Consider the following 13670-nt stretch of genomic DNA (forward strand, 5'->3'; position numbering starts at 1 on the left):
GCCATGGGCCATAGTTTGCAAACCCCTGTTCTAGATGCCAGAGTTTGAGTCTCTGGAACCCATTAACAATGGCCATCAAACATCAGGGTTTTCAATAGGTTTTATTAAGCCACCATTGTCAAAAATATTTTTTTGTTTGTTTTTTAGTTTCCTTTTCTGGCCATCCCTGGGCATATAGAGTTCCTGGGCAAGGGATCAGATCCTTAACCCCACTGTGCCAGGCTGGGGATCAAATCCCATCACTCTCAAGACACTGCTGATCCCATAGTGCCACAACAGGAACTCCAGAAAGATGTTTTTTTTAATGACAAAGAATGGGTTAAACAGTGGCTTATGTGGCTTTTGCAGCTTCACCCAGCCTGCCTGCCCACGTGGTTTTGTGGGTACAGTCTGAAGGGCTGGCATCCAGAGGTTTCTCTGCTGCTCTGTGGTCCAACTAAGTGGAAGCTTCTTGAGGGCAGGGATTATGTTGTTGCTGTCACTCCTGCTGTGTTCCCAGGACATGGAGCACTGCCTGGAAATAGCAGGCACTCACATGTATGGTGGGTTATTTTCTCATTTGTCTTAGGAGCATCCACATCTTTTAAAATAATAAACTTGGAGTTCCCATTGTAGCTCAACAGTAACAAACACAACTAGCATCCACGAGAATGCAAGTTCAATCCCCGGCCTTGCTCAGTGGGTTAAAGATCTGATGTTGCTGTGAGCTGTGGTTCAGGTCACAGACACACCTCAGATCTGGTGTGGCTGTGGCATAGTCTGGCAGCTACAGCTCCAATTTGACCCCCAGCCAGGGAACTTCCAATGCCATTGGAATAATAACAATAATGGACTTGATGTAGCTCAGTTTTACATTCCATCCATGTAACAGTATGTGGCATTTATGTGCCAGGCACTGTCCTGAGGACTTGATATAATTCCACACCGCAACTCTGTGAGGTCCTCTCCCCTGGTCCGCAGATGAGAGGCCAAGGTCATGTAGCTAGTTAGGGGCCGGCCAGGATTTGAGCCCAGCCACTGGCGTTCTCGGCACCCCGCAAGTGACGCACATGGCAGGCAGCTCATTTTGTGTCACTGTCAGGCTCCCATCTGTAGACAGATTTAAAGGAACTCTGGCTTTCACTTCTATGACTTTCCAAAGCTACATCACCCTCCGGGATATAAAAAAGTACAGGTGGCCCTGGAACAACAAGGGTTTGAACTGCATGGGTCCACTTATACTTGGGGTTTTTTTCATCAGTAGAGACTGCAGTCCTTGATGGGTCTAAGCCAGGGACACAGAGGAACCTCAGGTGTGGAGGGCCAGCTATAAGCTACATGGCAGCTCATGCCCCATTGTTCCAGGAACAGCTGTATCCTGAGAGGCACACAGACTTGCCAAAAACGATGAGTTTGCCAAAACTAACTGAACTGTACACTGAAAACGGGTGTATCTTATTGCACATAAATTACACCTCCAAAAAGTTGATTTTTTAAAAAAATATATATTCTAATCAAAAAGTCAAACATAATTTGAAAAGCTTTGAAGAACGAAAGTAGAGAAAGAAACCATTACTCATCTGAGTTCAGCCTCTTCCAAAGAAAGTTTCACTGGCCATGTCTTCTAAGCTATTTAAACAGCAAGCATCCTTTTCTCTGCTTTTCATCCTCAGGGAAGGGAAAGCCTCTTCAGCGTAAGGTGAAGCCACCTAAGAAGCAAGAGGAGAAGGACAAGAAGGGAAGGGGAAAGCCCCAGGAAGACGAGCTGAAGGACGCCCTGGCCGATGACGACAGCTCCTCCACTACCACAGAGACCTCCAACCCAGACACGGACCCTCTGCTTAAGGAGGTACGAGGCTGGGCTAACATGACCATGTGTCCAGAGCGTCCGCATGCCCTCTGCTCATGTCCCCAGAGAAGCACCACTGTTCGGGTGAATGTCCTCATTTACCCACAGAATGAATTTGGAAGCCTGTTAATAAAGTAAAACAAAAAGTAGAAACACTGGGAGTTCCCACTGAGACCCAGTGGTAGCAAACCCGACTAGTATCCATGAGGATGAGGGCTCAGTCCCTGGCCTCGCTCAGGCTCCATGGGTTAAGGATCCGGCATTGCCATGAGCTGTGGCGTGGGTCACAGACCAGGCTCGGATCTGGTGTTGCTTTGGCTGTGGGGTAGGCCGGCAGCTGCAGCTCCAATTCAACCCCTAGCCTGGGAGCTTCAGTATGCCTTGGGTGTGGCCCTAAAAAAAAGAAAAAAAAAAAAAAGTGGAAACACGGCTTGAAAGTTAGAGATTCTCTGAAATGATAACTATTCTGGCCAATGTTGTTTTAGATCCTGAGTTTCAAAAGAGAATGAGAAGTAATTATACCACTTTGATTGATTATATTGGCCTTGTCCTGTGTATCACCACTGCTACAGTAGCCCCCATGGCAGGAGGAGCAGTGACTGTGACCCCAGCCTCACTGGCCGCCCCCACCCCACCCCACCCCCCTCCCCCCCACTCCAGGACCAGGCACCCACCCCATACACCTCAGCCCTCGCCTTCAGCCCCAGGGTGGTCGGGAGCATCGGGGTAATACTGCAAAGTGCCTGGAGACTCCCGCTGTCAGATCAGTGGAGGGTAATGTTAGTGCTTGAGCGTGTCTGAGTGTGAGGTGGAAGTGGTGTACAGGAAAGTGGGGGCCAGCTGGCAGCAGCCCCTGATCGCTGGGGTTGATTCCACTGACCTGGCTGGTGAGGCGGGGGTCCCCTTCTACCCTCACCACTCCACGCGTGTCCCCCCTGAATCTGGGCGCTTGGCCGGAGATGACAACCTTCCCCAGTAGAGGAGAATTCTTCTTTGGTCTTAATTTTTAAAAAAAGAAAGAAGAGAGAATTCTAATTTGGCATTTTTATTTTTAAACAGCTCTATTTCAAATTTAAAATGATCCAAATATAGCCTTTAATAGTACAGAGCAGAATTTCTTTTTCAGTCTTAATCTAGTGGTTTAAGGAATCATTTCTGCAAGATAGCAGTGTTATCTGCATCTATTAATTTTTAAAATAAAATTTTACATGACACTTTCTTGTCAGCTGCCCTCCCCATGAGTCCCCACCTTGGGCAGGTGCTCTGTGCCCCCTCAGTACAAGGCCTGAGTTCTGTCCTCTGGCTCCTCTGGGGCATATGACTTCAAGAGAAGCAGAAGCCCAGCTGCTGTCCTTGGGTGGGTCTCTCATCCAGGCAAGCATTTGGGAAGTGTTTCAGCACAGATTTCCCCACGATGGTGCCGCACTTTTCACCTTTCAGGCTCACTCCTGACCACCCTCCAGTGGCTCCCTGTCCAGCTGAGCCATCAGCCAGCATTCTCTCTGCCCCCACTGGCGTAATTCCCACTTCTCTGCCGTTCCTCTCCTCCTGTTTTTCCCACCAGCTTCCCTGTCTTTTACCTCCTTTCAGACACAGCTGAGAACACCACCTCCCTGCCTGAAACCCTTCTCCCTGCTGAGTAATTTTTATTACGCCTCCACAACCCCCAGCACTCTGCCATAGAGTTCATGTGCTTTCGTTTCTTTGTGACTGATCTGCCAGTTGTGTTAATTTTCTTCCCAAGGAGATTAGAGACTCGTCAGGTCACTTTCTCTTGTCCTCATGTCTTTTCCAAGCGTATTCTGGCCATTCGTTCAGCAGGTGTGTGTTGAGTACCTGAGAGCTGGGTGCTTGAGAAACAGCAGTGGACGAAAGGAACAGGTTCTTCTGGTCCTCAAGGGGCTCACAGCCTACAAAGGTCCAGATGAGTCGGGTGTCCTGGAACTATTTACTGTAGAACTCAGAATAGGCTCCAAAGGTGTATGGGCAGGAGGATGTTTTACCTTATCTCTGCAGCTAAGTAGACCAGCCTGTGGGACCTGTTAAAAGTCCAGGCTCCTGAAGGACCGTGAACTGTGCGCCTGGGTGCTGTTGCATAGTGGGCTCCTATGCCATGTGGGTAGTTCCCTCATATACACAGCTTCCCCCGATTACCCTCTTTGTCCTGAACACAGTGCTGCCCAAATGCTCTGGCAGGAAGAATCAGGCGTTTGGGTTTTTATTTCCCATCCATCCTGTGGTCCTTCTGCACATGCATAGTGCACACAAGTTGCCCACACAGCTGGGGTTCCCCACCAGTACCTGAGTGATGTCTGCCCCGATTCCGGCAGGCCCCCAGCTCACATGTGGATTTGGAAGCAGCATCAGCTTGCTCTCAAACACAAGGCACAGTCTCCATGCTCACCTGGTCAAGGAAGCGGAAAGAAGCAGCCGTTACTGGGTCTGTCCAGATGCAGCTGGGGTGTGGCCTCCCCAGCCTGGGCGCCACACTTGAGCCCTCAGGACAGATCCTCTGGGCCCCAGTCACAGCCACTGCATGTTTCTGTAGAACTCAGAAATACCTCTGCCTGTCACGTGTGTTGCCCTCCAGCTAGACTCCACCATCCTCGGGGGAAGGGACCGGGCCTTCTTGGTGACCCCATTGCCTTGGCACCAGGGAGATGACTGGTAGCAGGTTGTTGAATAAAAGAGTGAACAGCTGAGCCGCTCCCATGGATGGTGAGTGGCTGTGGGCATCCCGCCCGCCATGACACTGTCACTTGTGCGCACTTGGTGAGCGGATATGCACGCCCATGCTGCCTGCTCCTTTTCACACCCCGCGTCTTCCCTGTGCTCAGGATTAGGAACATCACCAGGAGCATGTACCTTTGTGTTGTAGTCTTAACTTCGCTTTTCCTCTAAAAGGCAAGGTTTGGCTCCCCAGTGCTTAAAAACAAGAAGACGAGAAGCTACCAATTTGTTGCCACCACTTACCCCACCCACCCCAGTCAGGATGTGAGTATAAATTAAAGTGACTGTGTCAGCCACTGTTATTAATCCTTCTCAGCAATTCAGTGTACTTTTTTTTTAACAGGATACAGAAAAACAAAAGGGAAAACAAGCCATGCCTGAAAAACATGAAAACGAAATGTCTCAAGTGAAACAAAAAAGCAAAAAACTCTTAAATATAAAGAAAGAAATCCCAACAGATGTGAAACCCAGGTAAGAAAAATAAGTGAGTTTAGAGAAATGAAGTATGTAAAAGAACTACTGGTGAAAACTAAGTACTGTTTCGTTTGCTTGGTTGGTTTTTAGGGGGGGTTGCAGCAAAAGCCATGTACACATTACATTGCTCTGGGGGTTTTTCTAATGGTGGTGTCTGCTGTCACTGATGAGAGAAAGCCTTGCTTCTGACATCAGACAGAAAAAGCAGAGTTAAAACTTGTGAAAATGGGAGTTCATGTCATGGCGCAGTGAAAAGAATCCAAGTAGGAACCATGAGGTAGCGGGTTTGATCCCTGGCTTCGCTCATTGGGTTAAGGATCTGGCGTGGCTGTAGCTGTGGCATAGCCTGGCAGCTGCAGCTCCAATTAGACCCCTGGCCTGGGAACCTCCACATGCCGCAGCCCTCCATATGCTGCGGCCCTCAAAAGACAAAAAGACCGAAAAAATTTAATAATAATAAAAATAAAAAATAAAACTTGTCAAAATAGAGGAGGAAAGTGTGGGTGGGACATGGGTTACCAGGCAGAGAGCCATTTTCCTTCTGCACTAAGATGGCCTTGATGGTTTAGCCACAGGGTACCCTCTTGACAAGAGCTCTGAGTCTGCTCACCAGCCCAGAGCTGCCCTTGGGATCTAGCATTCTAGGCCGTAAAGCTTGAGAGAATTTATTCTTAACTTTAAAAAAAGTGCTCAGTGAAGATATTACCATCAGACAGTTCTACCCTGAAACTGCCCCCGTCCAGTCCCCATGGGCCGGTCCTGCTGGACCTCCCAGGGAGGGCCTCCTCCAGAATGTCTCCCCAGGTAAGGGAATAAGTTGAACTGTTGGGTTACAACTAAGGTTACTTCATACTTTCATTAAACTTTAGGTCTAAGAAACTAATGTTGGTTTTAGGGTTGTTGGTCAGGCCCGTCCTCGCTCATCATGTAAGACGGCCATCTGCATAGAAGCTGGTATTTGCCTTCTTGTGTGATAAGTGGGTATCCACTTAGAAAGGTGAAGAGATTGGGTTTAGATTAATAAAGAAGACAGCATAGAACTGGCCTTAGCTTTGTGGAAGGTCTGTTCTTAACTCTCATTCTGGGAATAATGGAGCCCTACAAAAACAGCAGTAAACTAGACTCTATCTATCCCTAGATTATACAGCCTAACTCACACGGGGACTGTCTGTCCTGTAGAACCAAAGGTGAGTAAGAAATTAGTGATTACTGCAGTAAAACATAACCTTGTCCCTGAACTCATGAAATAACACTGCATATGGCAGTAACGAGTAATGGAGCATTTATATCTGAAAGCTAGTCTTTTATGCAGAATGAGTACAGACTGTGGGCAGCGTTTGCTGAGAACAGTCCAGCCGGGAGAGGAGCAATGCCAGTGCAGTAATGGCTGACACACTCGGATCCCCTAAGAGAACTCAGCCCGAGCCACTTTGGTGCTAAGATGCTGGCACCTGGGACAGAAATAAAACTTGTCTGCTGGTGAGGGATTCTTCTTCTAGGCCTTTTTCAGGCTTAGTTGGCTGATTGAATGTTTCAAAGTAAATGAGGCTAAAAAATCCAAATTATGAAAAACCCTAGTTTTTTACATAGATTGAGATCTTGTGAGAATGGATAGTCATGCTATCATTCTTTTTTTTTTTTTTTTTTTTTTTTTTGGTCTTTTTGCCATTTCCTGGGCCGTTCCCACGGCATATGGAGGTTCCCAGGCTAGGGGTCGAATCGGAGCTGTAGCCACCAGCCTACGCCAGAGCCACAGCAACGCAGGATCCAAGACGAGTCTGCGACCTCCACCACAGCTCACGGCAACGCCGGATCGTTAACCCACTGAGCAAGGGCAGGGGTCGAACCTGCAACCTCATGGTTCCTAGTCGGATTCGTTAACCACTGCGCCATGACGGGAACTCCATGCTATCATTCTTATGATCATAAATTTAAAAACCCAGCTTCTAAGAATTATCTTAGTGAAACCATGCCATGAGTGACTGTCCCCGGATCTGCACTGTTTATTTTGCTTGAAGCCTGAGCTCGATATTTTTAAAGCAGAGCATCCGTACCTAGTAATCCCAGCTCTCATCCCTCTTCCACTGACTTGTGTTATATTCTGATTTTTTTACTGAAATAAGTTGATTGTTAGCAGATTTGACTTTGAAAGTTCATAAAGGACTTCACTTTGACTATGCAGGGTGTTGGGTTCACAGGCAGACCAATCCCAGAGCTGCCAGTACTGCAGCGCCCAGGCAGGGGTGGCAGTTAGAGTGTGAGTTAGGAGAGGAATTGTCACCAGAAGACAGTTTAAGCAGTGGGCCCGAAATTGTCCTTTTAAATTGTAACTGGAGGAATGAATCCCAGTTAAACCCAGTCCTCTAGTCTCCTGTATCTAATCTCTAAACTCACTGACCTTGCTTTGTGTTTTTATGAATTTAGGGCTAAAAGTGTTGGGAGTCAGAATCTTTTAGTCTATCAATCAAATTTAGAGTTAAACAAAGGTTTTTGTTTGTTGTTTTTTGTTTTTTTTTTAAATAACCAGAAAGGTGGCCTCTCTAAGTAGAGCTGGTCACCATCTCCACTGGGTTGTGATAAAGGCCCTGTGCTGTCCTTCAAGTAAAGCCACTGCTGGTCCCACCTCCATGACCCCTGACCTTCTCAAGTGCTCAGTGTGTTGTATGTGATTTGGCATATCTGCAGGACAGAGGCGTGCATTTTTTGAAGAGATATTATTAATAAGGCATGTGTTATGACTTTCTTTGGAAAGTATTATTGAGAAAGAAATATTTATATATTAGTTGACCCTCTCATACTAAAATCTATAGCTTTGGTTCATACTGACTTGATCAAAAATGAGTCTCTAGGAGTTCCCGTCGTGGCGCAGTGGTTGGCAAATCCGACTAGGAACCACAAAGTTGTGGGTTCGATCCCTGGCCTTGCTCAGTAGGTTAAGGATCCAGCATTGCCATGAGCTGTGGTGTGGCTCGCAGACGTGGCTCGGATCCTGTGTTGCTGTGGCTGTCATGTAGGCCGACGGCTACAGCTCCGATTAGACCCCTAGCCTGGGAACCTCCATGTGCCGCGGGAGTGGCTCTAGGAAAGGCAAAAAGACAAAAACAAAAAACAAAACAAAAATGAGTATTATTATTACTGGATCATTAATCATCTCCAGGCCAGACCACCCCAAATCCTTACATCTTGAAGAATTTATTTTCCACATTGAAGTACATGGTGATAACCAGAGGAACAGCCCAATGCTCCTTTGCCTGTGTAGCCCCAGCCTACTTACTCCCAAAAGTTGGCTTCAAAAAAAAAAACACTTCCTAGGAGTGTGGGCCAGAGGATTACCGTGGCAGAGATCTGGTCTACCCATGTTTTTTTCCAGCTTCTGCACTGCGGAAGTGAGCCTGTAGACCTTCATACGACTATACTTTAGGTCAGAGATGCCAGGAAATGAGGAAGGTCAGACACTAAAAGGACTTTGGGAGACCAGGAAAGGCTCAGAATCCCTGGTTTAGGATGCCAGCTGTCCATTGATTCTTTGGTTTTCTGTCCATTTATCCACATTTTATGTGCTCCCGTAACCTAAATGTAATAATCAAAAACAAGCTAAGAATCTGTGTGAACAGCATACTCAGCTAAGGCCCTGGTGCACGGTCCACACACTGGCCTCCAGGCCCGTCAGCCCTGGCACGGCCCTCGCCTTGCCTCACCTCACCCCCGGCAGGGGCATGGACCAAGCACTACCCAAGCAAACTCGAGTCTGGCACCTGAACCTGAGCCGCCTCTTTGCTTTTCTCCTTTTTTTTTTTTTTTTTTTTTTTTTTTTTGCTTTTCTCCTTTAGAAAGAATCACTTAAATTAAATTGGCTCTTAACCCATGTTATTCAGAAGCCTTAAAAAAGATTCCTCAGCAGGAATCATCTGGTTTAACTTAGGAAGGTACGAGTCAGCAAAAGTAAGAGTTGTCTGGCCCCTTTCTTCCCAAAACCAACTAACCCTACAGTGGCACAGAGTTAAGCTTTGCATAGACAGTCCCCACCCCAGGCCTATAAACGACTTACCTAAAAATAGTTCATACCCACCCACCTCCACCGCCACCACCAGAGGTCCACGCATCTCTGTCATGGGATCCTTTGTTTTTTAAAAGGTAGAATTTTTAAATAACCCTCTCAGTCAGAAGTAGGACAGAAGATTTATAAAATTGTAGCATTAATAGTCTCAGCCATAAACAGTGGATTTTATTCGTGTCAGTTTGTTATCCCACCTCAGATTCTACTTCTCTAGGTTAACCGAGCCCTTTGGATTTTTGGTCTGCTCTTAGACTAATTCCAAATGTAATTATTATAGAAAATTTGTGAAATATAAAGAAAAGAATGAAAATAAAATGACTTTTGACCTACTACCTACTACCTTATGAAATGTTTATAAAGAGCTTCTGTTAAAATTATTTAAATATGTATTTATTTACTTATTTATGAAACTACACTGTTTTGTTTTTGTCTTTTTAGGGCCATGCCTGTGGCACATGGAAGTTCCCAGGCTAGGGGTCTAATCAGAGGTGTAGCCACTGGCCTACACCAGAGCCATAGCAACTGGGGATCCAAGCCATGTCTGAGACCTACATTACAGCTCAGATCCTTAACCCACTGAGCAAGGCCAGGGATCGAACCCTCAACTTCATGGTTCCTAGTCGGATTTGTTAACCACTATGCCACGAGGGGAACTCTTATGCTTTTTTTTTTTTTTTTTTTGGCTTTTTAGGGCCGCACCCTTGTCAAATGGAAGTTCCCAGGCTAAGGGTCACATTGGAGCTGCAGCCACTGGCCTACCCACAGCCACAGCAACATCAGATCCCAGCCATGCCTGTGACCTACACAACTCAAGGCAACGCTGGATCCTTCACCCACTGAGCAAGGCCAGGGATCAAACCTTATGGATACTAGTCAGATTTGTCTCCACTGAGCCACAATGGGAACTCCAGAAACCACACTTTTTATGTTGTTCTGTCATCTGCTTGCCTTCTTTGTGAAACTTTGGGGGTGCTGGTGGTAGGTGCTGTGGTGCCACTGGATCTGGAAAGTCTGAACCATTCTGACCTTTGAAGTCTGGTGTGAACTAGCATGGTGACTGGCCCAGACCCCTGCAGAAACTGGCTGCCCTCTGGGAGGATGAGGTGGCCCCTTAAGAACCTGAAGATGGGGGTTGGGGGCAATAGTGTGTTAGAATCACACACCCGAGGGTTGGGAGCAGGAAAATTCCAGAGACATAGCCATTTTAAGAATATTCACGTGGACTGGTAAACCTGATAAGATTTGTAATGAAAAGCAGGCTATCTGTTCAGCTTTGAACTGACGGCTTTCCAGCCATCACTAGGCACAAGGTGGCGACCACTGGTGATTTTTGGAAGAATTCTCGGAAGGGGCCAGTGTGTTCTCTCAGCTCTGTCTCAGCGTTCACCCACTAACAACCTTCTTGGACATCATCAGCCCAATGGCTGTCAGGGGCCTCCCGGGCCTGCGGCTTGGTCTTGGTGGGTAGTAGAGAAGCCGCTTTGTGAAGAATGTTCTAATGCCACAGGTATTTCCATTGTTCACCAGGAGGGCCATCTCCCCTCTGTTTCTCCTGGAGATTGCTTCTTTTGGCAGATTTTAATGTTTTCTTCACTGGGCTGTGGAAGCCTAAAGTAGCCCAGCTTGCCTCCCGTTTTGTCTTGGTGACAGGATGTCTAAAGGCAATTAATTGTCCTGTTTATACATGTTTATTATGTTAAGCTTACCTCTAAATATTTTAGAAGGAATATTTTCTAAATAAATCAATAAAAACAATGTTTACGTTTTTGCCTACGATTAACACTGAATTCAAGAATAAAGAAGAATATTCATCTCACCCACTCAGCCTAGACCTGCAAATAACACAGTCATGCTGTTGCTGTGGCCTCTAGGGGTTTTGTAGGTAACCCAGGAACTCAGCCCTCATTTATTATGTACCATTCACAGTTTCAAATAACAGAACCATTGACACTTCTAAGTCTGAGAACTTTGAGAACTTTCAGAATCTCCATAGTCAGTAATCCTGCAGGCAGTTTGGATACTGGCTGGGACTCACAAGCAGAATGACTTTGCACTTAGCAACTCCTAAATGGCTAGTTGGTGCCAGTAAAGCCATTGTAGAGTTTTTCTTCAACTTAGGAAGCACACTTAGTCTTTAAAAAAAAAAAAAAAAAAGATGTTCCTGATGTGGCACAGTAGGTTATGATCCAACTGCAGCAGCTCAAGTCACTGCAGAGGTGAGGGTTCAGTCCCCAGCCTGGTGCAGTGGGTTAAAGGAGCCAGTGTTGCAGCTGTGGTATAGGTTACAGCTGCAGCTCAGATTCAGTCCCTGAACTGGAAACTTCGATATGCTGCAGGTGTTGCCATTTAAAAAAAAAGTAGCTTCAGATACGTTATCCAAGGTAGGTGCTCCCACCCCGTTACCTAGTGTTAAGTAAGGGACCTCACTTCCTTGTCTGCATGCAGAAGAGCAGGGGGTAAATCTGCTGGTGCCCGTGTCTCCTGACAGCATTGGAAGTGCTTGGAATGCCCCCATTCCTTAGGACTGTGGGTGGATAAGCCTCCAGAAGCCAAATGAGTAAAGCAAGCAGTTGAAATTGTAGAGGGGTCAGCGACCTTGCCTCCTGCTCTGAAACAAAGAGACACATTTGAATTTCCCATCTGTGATTGTCTTTCAGTTCCTTAGAGCTACCATACACTGCCCCCTTGGACAGTAAGCAACGTCGAAATCTCCCAACCAAGATTCCTCTTCCAACTACGCTGACAAGTGGATCCAAACCACGGAATTCCCAGAAAACAAAAGGTATTTGCATTTGCATTGTTACTAGTAGTCCTTAGTTGTGAGGTCCTGGTAATCCATTAGTGGTTACCACAGAGAGGCTACAGTGTGTTCTCATCCTCATTAGAAGGTTTTCTGAAATTGGCCCAAAAGAAAGGAATTATCCTCCATAACAGCCTTATTTTCTGAATTTTGTGCAGGTACAAATAAGTTAGTGGATAACAGGCCACCTGCCCTAGCAAAATTCCTCCCAAATAGTCAAGAACTAGGCAACACCAGTAGCTCAGAAGGTGAAAAAGACTCTCCACCACCAGAGTGGGATTCGGTGCCCGTTCACAAGCCCGGCAGCTGTAAGTATGGGGACCCCTCACCAGCAGTGCCCCCGGCCCAGGCGGGCCAACTGCAGGGGTGGATTGCTGTGCAAGGAGGCCCAGCCTCCGGTTGGCTAGAGAGGACTTGTAGCAGCCAGCAAAAGCTGCTGGTAAATAGCCTGCCAGCACTGAATAGCTGAGTTGAACTGGCCGGGGTGGGAGTATTTATACCCAAGAAATCAGCAGATGGTTTAGGGAGCTGGCAAACCAGCGCACCACTGCCTGCTGTTCCGGATGGAAAGATCTGCCTGAGCCATGCACTCAGCAGCCCATCCCCCACCGCTTTCTCCTACACTTACAGTGTAACTCTTTTTGGAAACATTCAGTTTATTCCCAGTTGACCCACATCTTTTACATAAACAGCCTATGTGAAGGCTTCATTTGTTTTTCACTAGCTTCTTGACTTGGCCTGTAGTGACTCAGGGCAGAGCACTGGCTGCTATAGGGTGGGGGGGGTCCTCGTCCTCATGATAGATACTTAATTAGGGCCTGGAAGAGAAGACAACAGAGACTAGCAGAGCGAGGCCTGGGGACCTGGGGCAGGGGTTGGGGACCAGTCTCTGAGGCCTGATTCGTCTGCCCTCACCACGGTCTCAGAGCGGACCTCATTTGGCCCATTTGTGGCAAAGGGAAAATCAAGGTTGAGCAACAGGATTGAAGTGAGGCCTCGAGTTGAATGAGGGCGAAGAACTTGGAAATTCAGGTGATGGGTGAATTAAACACACGCCTTTGTAAATACCTACTGGAAAGGGATGCTCCCTGGGTTAAAACCCGCAGCCCTTTATTTTGCCATGAAACTCTTCTGCCACCTTTTAGTACTGTTCTCTGCCTGGGATGAGAAATCGAATCTGAAATCCTTGGTCATTCAAGAGATGTTCAGCGAGCCTCTGGGCCATCCCTGCGTCTAGGCTGATGCTTTCAGTGCCTTGGATCGCTTGCTTCTGAGGTTTCAGCTGGACTTGGGTGCCCGGCTTATTCCCTGTGATTTGGATGGTTCCCCCACAGAGGCAGCTGTGTTTCAGCACAAGTACTGTCTTCCCAGGGAGCTGCATTCACAGGGTCATCTTGGGTCCAGTGAAATGACATGAGCCCTGAGGGTGTCAGTAACGACATAAGCACGACGTGTCCTGCAGGAAAGGGGGTGTGGGCATCGGGTCACCAAACACCAAGGCTGGCAAGGAAGGGATTCTTGGCCTGAGCAGGGTGGGAGTGGGCTGGGTGGGCGCAGCGGCCCCATGGGGGAAGGCGGAGCACACAGAGCAGGTGCCCTGTGCGCTGAAGACGTGGAGTGGGCAGCTCGGGCTTCCAAGAGAAGGGGGCTTTGTTTGGCTGTCCAATGCTGGGGACTTGACACAGCCAGGGAATGCGTATCCTTGCTTAGGCCTGGCCCTAAGGGTAAGGGGAAAAGCACCCAGTGCCCCCCCAAGAGAGTGACTGGGGAGGGGGACCACC

The 13670-nt window shown here is 47.4% G+C and overlaps 1 protein-coding gene across 8 annotated transcripts in view; it reads left to right on the plus strand.

Annotated features, from left to right (window-relative positions):
• Positions 1 to 13670, plus strand: part of TMEM131 (transmembrane protein 131) — a 192948-nt gene that overhangs the window by 172994 nt on the left and 6284 nt on the right. For 4 of the 8 annotated variants that reach the window (XM_021087244.2, XM_021087245.2, XM_021087246.2 and 1 more), the window contains exons 32-36: positions 1653 to 1828; positions 4733 to 4822; positions 4902 to 5029; positions 11747 to 11871; positions 12048 to 12197. In XM_021087244.2, the coding sequence (XP_020942903.2) occupies positions 1653 to 1828; positions 4733 to 4822; positions 4902 to 5029; positions 11747 to 11871; positions 12048 to 12197 (669 nt within the window). The remainder of the gene's footprint in view (positions 1 to 1652; positions 1829 to 4732; positions 4823 to 4901; positions 5030 to 11746; positions 11872 to 12047; positions 12198 to 13670) is intronic. The other 4 variants (XM_021087247.2, XM_003481151.4, XM_021087249.2 and 1 more) reach the window with 1 other exon arrangement.

The sequence above is a fragment of the Sus scrofa genome, chromosome 3 (genome assembly GCF_054392235.1).
Source record: "Sus scrofa isolate SSC_HxYL_T2T_F1_AM1 chromosome 3, Sscrofa_HxYL_maternal_Yorkshire_Landrace_v2.0, whole genome shotgun sequence".
In the NCBI taxonomy this organism is placed as follows: domain Eukaryota; kingdom Metazoa; phylum Chordata; class Mammalia; order Artiodactyla; family Suidae; genus Sus; species Sus scrofa.